The 12,961-nt window shown below is 37.8% G+C and overlaps 1 protein-coding gene across 1 annotated transcript in view; it reads left to right on the forward strand.

Moving 5' to 3' along the window:
* The window catches only part of DARS1 (aspartyl-tRNA synthetase 1), a 56,568-nt gene that overhangs the window by 19,037 nt on the left and 24,570 nt on the right, over window positions 1-12,961 (forward strand). Inside the window, exons 5-7 of the mRNA XM_063116592.1 lie at window positions 10,040-10,142; window positions 11,347-11,427; window positions 12,625-12,684. Of these exons, the coding sequence (XP_062972662.1) occupies window positions 10,040-10,142; window positions 11,347-11,427; window positions 12,625-12,684 (244 nt within the window). The remainder of the gene's footprint in view (window positions 1-10,039; window positions 10,143-11,346; window positions 11,428-12,624; window positions 12,685-12,961) is intronic.

Raw genomic sequence — 12,961 nt, forward strand, 5'->3', positions numbered from 1 at the left:
TATCCAAAAGTGTGTGCTTAAGGGCAAACAAATCCATGTGTGTGTGTTTCACGTTCACTCAGAAGTGAGACCAATGGGTTTACTTGTAAATGTGCATAGGATTGCAGCCTTTGAGTATATTCTCAAACGTTACTCCTTATAGTCACAATTTAAAAACATCTGTTAAGTGTGTGAAAAATCAGCAGGGCTTTGACTGCAACGGTTCCTTGTATACATATTATGGTTTGCATGTTGGCCTTTTGATCAGTCACCTATTGTTAGTTGACCACCTATTATAGTGGTCAAATATTCCAAGAATGCCCCTGTGCAAATTACCTCTTAAAATTTCATTAAAGTGTGATTTGTTAGCAAGGGTAGAAGTGAGGGCAGCTTGCCCCCCAGTTCTGTTGGAATCAGGGCAAATGGGGTAGCATAGCTAAGGGCATGTCTACACCAGCCCTATATCCCAGGATCCCTCCATTTGCCTGGGATAGGTGTAGAAAGGGCCAAAGATTCTCCTACTGGCTACCTGCTATAATTGCTAGTATCTCCAAAACCACTGCCTAGAGGATAGAAGGCTGGACCTAGGAGACCCAGGTTCAAATCATCACTCAGACATGGAATCCATTAGGTGACATTGGTCCAGTCAAACATACTCTGCCTAACCTGCTTCACAGAGTTGGGGTAAAATGGGACAACATGGATGTCTCAGCCCTAAGCTTTTTCTGATGGAAAGGAGAAAAAATGTGAAAGATAGAAGTTAATGTTATTGTTCTACAATAATTATCTAATTTGTAATTAGCATAAGCATCAGTCGTGCTAATGATTATCTTCTCACAATATTAATGCTTCAAAAGTATTTTAGCAATATTTGACCAGTCGTACAACCAACACTACCACATATCACAAACTGTGTTTTGCTGTTCCCTCAACTTTCAGAAACTGAGCCTATAGGCAAGGCTTTCTGGAATTCTGATTCTAACCCCTTATTTATTTATTTATTTATTTATTTAAAAAAGGATTTGGACCAAGAAGAGTTTGTCATAAGAGGGAGGCATGCTAACGTTGTTCTATGTTGTATTTTTAATGGTGTGTCTAAGTTGTCAGCCTTCTGTTGTACTACCCTGTAACAAACAACTTCTGTTAATGGAAGGCTATATAAATAAGATAAACAAATAAATATCTTAAAGCTTTTTGACAGCACCTGTGGCTACTTCACCATTTTATTTCTCTTTAGCTTTATATAAAATCAAAGAGAAAGAAAATAAAACTCTGCATTTTGAGTGGGTGTAAGCTTAGTTTCTCTGGGGTGCTGTCATTCATCTTTCTTTTGTATAGATGAATGAATGGCTTTCCCTTCAGTTCACTTGTTCTGGCTCACCAACCTTTTTCATGGAATCTATCCAAGAAGAGTCTTGAACATCTGGCTATATGAGAGATACATCTGTGCTTTAAGGACAGAACTTGACATCACCAAAGGTTATACCACTCTTGCCACCTATTGTACAAAATTCTATTAACCAACCAAACAATAGTTCCTCTTTTCCAGTATTGGCACATAACTTGAGAACTTTCACGACTTTTGGGGTAACTATTGACATGTAGTCGTGTTTAGCTGAAAATACTTCAGCTTTCATGCAGGAACTAAAACTTGGATGATGCATTTCTGCTATTCATCATTATAAGAAAAGTTTTTATGCTCAAGCTGAAAATCTTTAGCAGGCTAATACCAGCTTTAAGAAGTCATCGGAGTGGAGCTGTTCAACTAATCTCAGTGTGAAGTATAAGAGGAAAAAAGTGAAGGATTTATTTATATGACACCAAGATTCAGTGAAACTTTTCACATTGCTTTTTTTTTTATCACAAAGCTTCAAACCTATGCAAGAAGGCTTTATGGTTGTAGAACGTGCTGCACAATTTTTGATGTGAAGTCTTTTATATTATCCCGTATGAAGCAAACTGAGGCTGCAATCCTACATATCGTTTCCTAAGTAAACATGTATAAGATTTCCCTAAATGGCTGTCTTTGTTCTGCTGACCTCATATGTTACAACAGAAACAGGGGACTCTGCCACTTTTTTGTCTTCTGCTTTTTCCAGGCTAAATGAGCTCAGTAGTATATGCATTTACTTACTCAAAACGTTTTCCTGTCCCATCACTGGGACACTCAAAGTGACGAGTACTACAGTTTTATTTTCTATTTCAGGACATTTTAGGATAGCGCACTGTTGTGTTGTGCATTTGTTTGACGTTCTGGTGTGCAAAGTTGGTTTATTAAACTTGTAGGTAATGTTGTGTAGTTGGAGGTGATTTGTTTTCATTTAATTTATTAATTTAATAGTGGGAATGAAGATAGAACAAACACCAAAAGTTGCATTACTGTCACTATTTGAAGATTTAAACTGTGGAAAATAAATTAAAGAATTGATATCGAGTTTGCTGACTGTAGCACGATTGATGGTAGCTAGGAACTGGAAGATTCAAGGGGAATATTCTATTGAAGAATGGTATAAAGAAGTATGGGATATAGCTATTAATGATAAATTGACTTGTAATATTAAGTGGAGAAGAGGTATAACTAAAACAAATGATTTTGAAGGAATTTGGAAACAGTTCCTAATATTTGTGTTTTCTAAGGGAAGTGGGAAACCGCCAGCAGAAGAAAATATGAGATTTTGGAATCAGGAATGAGATCCCGAGGTGGGGGATGCACTTATATGTTAAGATTGATTATGTTAAGATATGATATTCTGTAATCAACATTTATTCAACATGTATGTAGTATGTTGTTGTTGTTGTTTTTTGATTGTAATGATGTATGTTTAAGTAATGTGGAAAAGCAATAATAATAATAATAATAATAATAATAATAATGTATTTCCCCAGACACTTTTGAATTCCTTGATTTTGTGTATCAGGAGTCGATGTAGTACATGTAGTGCCCAAAGTAGTTTGGTAACTGCCATGTAATATTAAGATAATGCTATTGGCTGTGAATCTGGTCAGATCATTTTATGACTCTTGCCTTGACCACCACCAAAACACAGAATGGCAATGATAAAACTAGCTAGATTTAGCTGAATAAAGAAATGACATGCTTTCAAACTTAACCCAGGATGCTAGATTGAACTATTTTAAGACCATTCATTGGCCTATTTCAGATGTAACATTCCAAGTTTACTTAAAATTTAAACCTTAGGAATGAGTGTCAACGAGGGCACTCACCCCTCCCCGTGTTTTTGTTTCTCTCACTGGCTTCAGTTGGCCAATCCTGGTTAGCTTAAAATTCAGTTCCCTATGGAACGATGGTTTAATGTTAGTTTTCTGACTAACCATGGTTTGAATATAGTTTAAAATCCTGGTTAGTAACTGACATTAACCAGAGTTTCCTGTTTTGGATGTAACAAGAAACTGCATTTGAAGTCAAACAAGAGTAGGGTGCAGAGGCTGGTTAATGAGAGAACCAATGATTTAGGAGGATGGAAATGTTACATATGAAAGGTCCACCACCACCATCTGCTATCCAAGGCCTACACCAAAGAGGTTCTTTCTCATCAGTCACGCTGTGTTTGTATCAGTGATTGTGAAATAGTCCTTCTCAGAGTCAATGTTCTCCTTTCACTGAATTTACTGGCACAGTTAAAATGTTCAGGGCTTAGCACAACCTCTCTTAGAGGTGACATCAATCGATTGCCTTCTTTGTTAGCCTTGCTACTGCTGTGTTACAGAAAATAAGATATTGAGCCAATTCTAGGGAAAGGAACACAAGAATTGTCAATTGTGGCTCAATACTGCAGGCAGCAGGGATTCCACTCAAGCAGCAAGGAGGTGTTGACAAATTCATTTAGCATTCATTTAGCATTCATTTTAACCCCACCTCTTTTTTGAATTAGCTATTAATTTAACATTTTTGGAAGGTTGAATTAGTAATAGAAGTTCTCCCTCCAATAACTGGGAAATAAACAACTATCATATGTTTTCCAGTATTGAGCAACATAAATGCCCAGTTCACACAATCACAAGGGCTTAAACAACCCATGCGTGTAAGCCTGTGTGTTATTTGAAGGTTTTTTTCCCTCTCCAACAAGCCATACCACCCAGATTTGGACAATAAGAAAAGCCGTACCTGGACAAATAATTAGGCAAATGGCACCAGGGATATGCTGGCATACACCATGGCTTAAAACAGTGGCTTGTTTAAGCTGAAATGATTGTGTAAACTGGGTCAACATGTAGTTTAAATGTCATCAATATTGCAAGGTCTGTATATACAGTTATCATAAGTAATATCACGATTATTTATTTAATAAATTTATGTACTGCTTCCCATATAAAAAGGTATCTCTAATTACATAATAAACTATAACCATCAACAGTAATTGAAAACTGAAAACTTGCCTATTTGAATTCTTTTAAATAGAATTCAAATTCATGACTAATTTTAAACCTGGTGTATATTTTGTTTTTATCGGATTCAATACAAGCAACTGGTAGTTTTTAATAAAAGGATTGTGAATCCTGTTAAAAAAACAAAAACTTTTGGGCAACATCTAATCAATAACAAAAAAAATTCTCCCAACCCTCACCCTCCCCTGTATTGGTTTAGTTTATTGGTCCATAAAACTAGCTTCACAAATTTGCCATGACATTATGCATTGTGACCTCGATGCAAATTAGGGGGAAGTGTTGTTCTCCTCCTGAGAAAAGAAATTCTATAAAACTGTATTTTGCTGTTAGGTTAATTTTTAATTATCTTTTACATGCTTTATATTAACTTTGCTCCTGGACTGTGACTGTAACAGATGAAATGATGGTGATGACATGACATGTACTGGGCCCATTCCACAGGCATTTTGAATATTCAGCCCCCAATTGGAGGTTGCTACATGATGTCCTTACCTGGACACTATAGGTTAATTGTGGGTTAAACAACTCACAGTTAATCTACAATTAGTTAGGTTAACTGTAGGCTAACTTTTACATCATATAAGTACCCCCGATCAGAATGTGCACATCATATGCCATAACATGCAAACAATTTCAGTGTGTTTGCTGCTGTTCAAGAAAACTTGTCTTTGATAAATTATTTTCAGTCGTTAATTGTATTTTAAGGCAGCAATTAACTAGCCCACGTGAACTTTACAAGTGGTAAAGTACACATTTCTCATCTTAGCATGGTTGAAGAGCACCAAGAACAGTTCTTTCAACAACAACAAAATCCCTGTCCATCAATTTACTAATTCACGAGATTTTGGAGTATAAAGAACTTAACTCATATATAGTTTACTTTAAATAGAATGTAACCAAGAATCAAATGTTTAAATGGAAATGAAGCAGATGAGTGCAAACTAAAATTAATATGATGTTCCACTTTATGCCCCAAATCAGTAACCTTAGGACAACTGTAATACAAATGAGCAAAGGTCACTTGTGGAGTGTAGCATTTCTCACACTTTTCCTTAGTCAGACACATTTGAAAAAGTAAACAGGAGGCCACTGTTATTGGAACAGAATTGTTTTGTTGAATTAGGCTGAGATCCAGTGATGCTGTCCTCACTTAATTAAAAATAATAATAGCGTTTGCATGTTAACTAATCGAAAATAGGTTTGTGAGCTTTTTGAAATTCAGAAAGGTTTTTAATCAAGAAAGCTGATTGAAAGTGAGTCATTACTAAATGGTGTTTGTGGTTTGGATCTTGCAATACAAAATTGTTGCTGAAAGAGGTTTGCACAGATGCAACTGGACTGAAATCATGTGGTTAAAACAAGTCTTGACTAATACTTAGCTAACTAAACATAAACATTGGCATTTAGAAATCAGAAACTGAATGCTGTTGGCTTGAAGGACATGAAACTACACATGTAAAGTGTCCTGTTTAAGTTAATGGCCACATTAGTTTAAGCCAGGAATCTTGGCTTAATAAATCACAATGTGAACATGCAGCATGCTGGTGCACATAGCCCATTTGCTTCTGCTTCACTCTTCATGCATGTAGGTAAACAAGCCAGGAAGGGATAGCTTTGTGTGAGGTCTGAACTCAGGACTATGGGTAAGCGCACCTTAACAAGCCTGGTTTCCTAAATCCATAACAAACTCTAACCTGGGTTGTTTGGATGCCCTTAACCATAATCCTGGGTCCAGATGTCACATAAAGCTTTCCTTCCTGGTTCATTTACCCACCCATGTGAATAGAGGAACAAATGCCCTGAGTGCACCTGTATGCTGCTTGTTCATATTGTGATTTATTAAACCAGAATCCCTGGCTTAAAGTGATTTGTAAATGTGGTCACTGCATGTGATACAATATGAACAGATTTGTGTGTTTACCCAGCCTCTGTAAGCTGAACTATCTACCCAGTTGACTCAATGCCTGTTTCCATGCTTTAATTTGAAATCAAGTGATGTATTCCCCACCCATAGCATTTTAAAGCAAAACATATTAATAACCATACGTAAATCCATTCACAGTGATAGTGAGATTAAAAGGCAAGCTCTGTTTTGGGTGTAGTGGTTTATCTTTCATTTTGCTTTTAAAAATCTATTTTAAGGTCTTTTATTCTGTTTTTTATTGAATTTTATCTTATACACCGCTCCTCCAAAATTTTGAATGGGGAGTGGTATATAAATATTGTAAATAAATAAACTGGAGAAGTTCCTTGTTAGTTTTTCATTTAAAGATTAAGTTCAGTCCTGTGGTCTTATTTCTGCTTATCCTGAAAAGCATGGAGCTGACACTAGTCTTGAGTATTATTTTTTTTTACTAGATTCTTGATGGTCAGCCATTTGTCTTAATTTACAAAACAAGATTGCCTTGTTAGGATCTCTTCACAGATAAAGTAAACTGTGTCAAGTGATCCTAAGTATGCACTCTTGCTTAAGAATATAAGAAGTACATTTCTGTGTCAGATCAAGGCCTATATACTCCCTCATTCTATGTGAGAGTCTCGGCAACTGGTAGGTGGTCTATTGGAAACTGGCCAGGGATGCACATGCTGACCCATGGTTCACTTTCTGCACACTGGGTCTGTATAACCCCCCTCTGTAAAACGTTTTAGCCAAAAAAATTGAACCTGAGATCTTACTGTGAGGATAGCTGTTAGTGCAGATGGAATGAGGGGTAAGAAGATGGCACCTTGCCGTGTTTGGATTTTTCTTTAATACCTGTGGTTAATCCTAGTGCTTCCATGTGGGAAATACTAAGCCTGATGCTGAGAAATCATCTCATAAGCAGTCAGGGAGAAATCTGTATGAACGTTCTAAAATTCACATTTATTATATTAATCAGTATGCCAACAACAATCAGTAGCACTATTGGAAAATGTAGGGATGAATAGGGGGGCTGGAGGGACTTTTTGAATGAGTCTAAAAAAACATTAAACGTGCCAACAGTATTCTCTCTTTCACCTTGATGTATTTTCAATGTACCATTAAAAACAGGCACTATTTTGATAGAAATTGAAAGAGAAGTTTCAAGGACAACTGGCAGATCAAGAAATGATAGTAATTTTTAAGAGTCTGCATGGTAACCTGTGATTTCACAGCATGATGTAATGATGGGGCAGTGAACTCAGATTTAACCATCTCATTATTGTTTCCTGATATACCACTGATTCGAGTGTGAGAGGGTTTTTATTCCTCAAGTTGCCCTAAAAATAATTTAAAATACCAATAAAAATTAAATAAAAATGATCCTTTGAAACAGGTGCAGTTAAAAAACCTGGACTTCATGAAGGTTTATTTGCTTGAAAATGGTGGCGTATTTCCTCTCTTCATTTATTATTTGATTCTAGTTCATGGGTTTACCGTTACCAAGCTGATATCAATTATCTGCTGTTGGGTCAACTTTGTAATCTCAACATTCATCTTGATATGGGTCCCCAACCTTATAGGACCCATGGGCAGATTTGGGAATGTGAGAAAATTCCCATAGGCACCACCACAAAATGCTCTTATGGTGGATGTGGCTAATTACATAATGGCTTCTCTGAGGGCCTGCTGACTCATCAAAAGTGAACTAAAGAGGGGTATGCCGTGCAGGCAGGAATAGCCAGGCTAGAGGCTAGGTGGGAGTGGGAAACAGCAAGGTAGAAGGAAGAGAAAGAGAAGCGCCAGGGGGCTAGAAAGGAACAGAGAGATGAAGGTTAGGCGGGGCAGGGGGGGAAGGGGCAGAAATAGCCAGGAAAAGGACTGTGGGGAGAGAAATCGCAAGGCTACAGACTAGGAGCGGAGACGTGACAGAGAGCAAAGAGGAAGATTGGGCAGGGCCAGAAAGCAACCTTTTCTTTCTCTGCCTGCCTGACGATAGCTGATCTGCAGCAGGAACAGGAAGGAGAACTTGGCGCTCTAATGTTTTCCAAGGTTTTTATTACAAATCATTTTTTGAAGTGGGCAGAGAGTGAAGAATTTCATTGGCGCAATTCAGAGCCCCAGTAGGTGCCATGTTGAGGACTCCTGGTCTAGGTCTTTCATTGCTCCTGGATGAACAGCTTCCTGCTGTGGCCAGATGTGTCTTAATGTTGGGTACATCTGATACGCTATGTGCGCCTTGCTGAACTTCCTACAAAAACCCCATTGTGGTTGAAGATCAACTACTGTTAACACACTTGATGTAGGGCTGTTAGTGAAAAGTGTTAGGAAGCTAGCTTTGGGTGCTGCAAAATGCCCTACCTCCTTACACATGCAAGCAGTGTGGAAAGAATATACCAGCTTATGAACAGGTGGAATTGACCTATAAAACCAGGACAATCTAAGTCTTGCATATTTCACATGTGAGCCTCAACCCCAGTCAAAATTGCACAAGGACAGCTTTTGCCCAGAGTCTTTTCTGTGAGAAAAGGGCAACAGGCCTTGAAAGTGAGGCCTACCAATGTCCTCCCTGATGATATTTAAGAAGAAAAGTAATTAATGTATTTTAGAGGATATTTTGTTTGCTGCTGCCAAGATCTCTGGTGTCTTTTATTTGTCATGTTATTTTTTTTAAGATGCCTTGAGTTACAGGTATTTTAAGTAGAGTTTGAAGGACAGGCAGCATAGTACGCATGTTGTACATTTAGCATTTGCAAAGGTCCCGATTGCAAAATGCCTCTGCCTGATTTTCTCTGATTTCCCTGACTCTCAGGAGAGGCTTTTCAGGGGACCCAAGTGCAAGCAGCATTTCCACATGCTTTGGATTCAAGCCAATGTGTGCGCAAGCTGTTCGTTCACAAGCACAACATCTACAGATCCAGCGCATTGCAGTTTTGGACATGGAAGACCCAGGGTCAAATCCTTGCCCAGCATGAAGCTCACAAAATGCTCTTAAAGAAATCTGTCTCTTAGCCTTCTGCCAGCCTGCTTCAGCTGGTAGTCGTGAGGGTAGATGGATAAAATTGTAAAATGTCCTTTTAGATTGAAAAGTGCTATAGAAAGAAAATGCACATCACAATATGATAAAGAGCTAGGCTATGAGAAGTTCGGATTGATAACAGACTTTAATGCACTGGTAACTTTTCCTTTTTTAAAATGGAGGTTATGACCTTTTTGACTGAAGAGAATCCTTCTGCATCCACCCTGCAGATAATTGCATGATGAATTATATTTTGACTCAAAGAAAATGCACCCCAAGCACTTTTCCATTATAGCTTTTCCATGCTTGAGCTACTAGCCAAATCCAAATATGCTACTTTAAGTTCACCTCTTCTTCTAGCTTTATCTGCACCTTGCTTTAAAGCGTGTGTTTTTTAAATACACCTGACTGTCCGGTAGAATGGGTCCCTTGCTCATTTGCACATAGTGCATTATTTCTGCTTAATGCTTCCCAGACAGATGATGTAACGACTGAATATGAAATGCTGAAGAAATCTCATTATGGTTCTCCTTCTTTTCAGCCCTGTTAATTTATCGCAGCTGAGAAATAGTTTAGCAAAGACCTCTTTCTTCTTTATTTCATAATGAAATGTTCTATACATTTAGATTTTTAAAAACCTAGTTTTATGGTTATGTTCACGGCCATCCAAAACTCAAATGAATACTTCCCATTGTGATGAAGCTTTCAAACTGACTTTTTAAATTTATTTACAGCATCAACAAAGAGAGCATTGTTGACATTGAAGGTGTTGTAAGGAAAGTGCCACATAAAATTGGAGGCTGCACTCAGCAAGACGTTGAACTACATGTTCAAAGGGTAACATTTTTATCAGCAAATTAAAATGTGCCATGATTATTGTTTAATGTTAATTTTGGGACCTTTTGTGGATACTTTCCACAAGTATTGTCCTTTTTGGTGAGCATTTATGAAAGCTGGTAACAAAATAATAAATTGATTTATGCTGCAGATTCAATTGAAATAGAAATTGAGAGTAACCATGAAGCAGTTTTATCTGCATGAGAGAGAAGATTCATTTCCATCTGTTCTTTAAATGACTAGTTCTAGATTGTGTTTAATATCTGTTTCTGTCAAGAGCAGCAAATGCAGACAGAACTGTTTTCTTTGTAGGAATGACTAGTTAACATTTTCCCCAGAAATCTGTTCAGAAATAGATGGATAATACAACGTATACAACATCTGCTTCTTATGTATGCTACAATACACACTAATTCTAACTGTCTTCCAGGCAATCTTGGAAGGTGGAACCACTTATATCTTTTCTATTAATAGGGAAAATCCAAATCTTCAGAACTTTGGAATATTGACCTCCACATTGTGGGGAAGGATAGGGTGAAGGTGAAGGACAGTGGACCTCATAAAACATGTTAAAGAATTGGCCACATTTTATCTTCATTTTTCCTGGAAGGCAGATGACTTATAAACCTGTTGCATTTGCAACACAACATAAATTCAGTCACCTGTGGTGGGGGGGAAAAGCCAGTTCTGTGACATGAGAAATGGATTGAGATATGTTTTAGTCAAAGACACTGAAATTACATATTTACTTTATAAGGTTATTGATAAAAGATGTGCGGAATCCAACTTCCTGTAAGGAATTCCACTTGCACTAGAAGACTGCTCCAGAGCATCCCCCAATCCTCCTGAGCAGAATTTGAGGGGCACAGCAGTTCCCTTAAACCTGAGAGTAAGTCCCATGAACTCAATGGGAGTTTCATCTGAGCAGTCATGCATAGGACTGCCGTAAATTCATCCATGAAATGGTATCTTCCCATAATAAAGTTTAGAGGACACTATTTTAAAATAGCAGTGTTTTTATTAAATGTTTCTGGTATTGTCATAAAAATATAGCCAAATAAATGTGTGTCTTTCTTTTTTCAGGCGTATTCTATATTCTTACAGCAAACGATTATGCAAACCTTGTTTCATATTTCTTCCAGAAATAGGCTTCTGTAAAACACGCTATAGTTTCTGCAGCACTTTTTGTTCAACTGTATTTCAGATATATGTGATCAGTTTGGCTGAACCCCGACTGCCCTTGCAGCTGGATGATGCTATTCGGCCGGAAGTGGAAGGAGAAGAGGTGAAATATATTATTTTCAATGTAAACAACATTATGTTAAAAAAAAGTTAAGCAAGAGCTTGACATCTTAGTATCTACTATTCATAACTTCATTTTAAAATTCTTGAATTTTGGTATCATCAAGCAATACATGCTATCTTTTCCATGTTTCTTTCATATAGATGTAGAAAATAATGCTTACTTCCAGTAAAGGCATAGGGGGCAAAGCTATTGCAGTGACTGGTATTCCAAGATTTCATGCACAGATAGTTAACAAGTGTGGTCCATTGTCCTGAAGTTCCTCTCTTTTGTTCATATGAGGAATTGATTTCATAAGCATGATCTTGGGGGAGGGGGCGAGATGGGGGGGAGAAAGAGAGAACTGAGTAGGATTAAGATAAGACACTCCTGAGTTGATTATTAGTCTGTTAAGAAGTTTTCAAAACGGTCCTACTGAAACAAAATCTCAGTCTTAATAAGAGCTTTGGGAAAACTTTTAAAGTCAAAGGTTCCCAAACTTTATCCTTTCTTCTGTTTTCTGAGAACAGTCTCAGAAAAGGCTGTTCCAGTCTCCCCAAGCATAAACTGATGACAAATCCAACCATACGGAATGTTCTCGATCCAGCCGCTGTGGATAAGGATTTTAAAAAGGGAGAGCGGCAGCAACATTGGCTTGTGACATGCTTAAAGGCCAAAAAAGAAGGCTGGAGGGAAATAGTATTCCCATTGTTCTTGGAACAAATCTAGGTGTGTTTGCGTATTTCTAGGGGATCATTCAGAAGATCCTAACTCTGTACACTGCCCAGAGTTTGGCTTCTCCTGGTCCCCCAGCTGTAGATAGGGCTGGTGATAATGATGGAACCAGCTCGCACCTGCTGCTTCAATTGTTTTCACCTTGCACTTCTGACTTCATGCTTAAGCATCAGATCAGGAGCACAGGAAGCTCCTGTACAGAAATATCCTCAGCGGAGGCAATATGATAAACAGACCACACAGCCGCTGTCTTTTGGTGCAGTGACGTCACTCACTCAAAGTGTGTTAGATACTTAGCAGGTGTCTGTGTTGTAGACACTGAGATTCTTTGGTGTGGCCAGCTTGTGAAGTTTCCCCTGAACGTGCAACAAACCCAAAGCTTTCTTATAGTACAAAACATGCATAACTTTTTCTCTCGCTTCTCTGTGTGTGGTTTTCATTGTGTTTTCTTTTGCAACTATTCAGGAAGGAAGAGCTACTGTAAATCAGGATACAAGATTGGACAACAGAGTGATTGACTTGAGGGTAAGAATCCATTGTGTTGGACCTGAAAATGATCAAATGTTTAAGACGGTGGAAAGAAGAGTCCTTGTAATGATTTGCTGTAAACTTGATTTTCACCATAACAAAAGTCAGTGATGATTGTACTAAAAGCCTTCTCTGAACTTGAACTCCTTAGCTGCGTGACATGAAATTGCAAGGCTTTGCTTTGATGTAAGAAGCTCAAAAGAATTAGAAGATTGTGTCCATTGGTACACACATACATGCACAAAACTCAGGGGCTTCTTTAATAAATTTTGCT

Source organism: Elgaria multicarinata, chromosome 2 (assembly GCF_023053635.1).
Source record: "Elgaria multicarinata webbii isolate HBS135686 ecotype San Diego chromosome 2, rElgMul1.1.pri, whole genome shotgun sequence".
Lineage (NCBI taxonomy): Eukaryota > Metazoa > Chordata > Lepidosauria > Squamata > Anguidae > Elgaria > Elgaria multicarinata.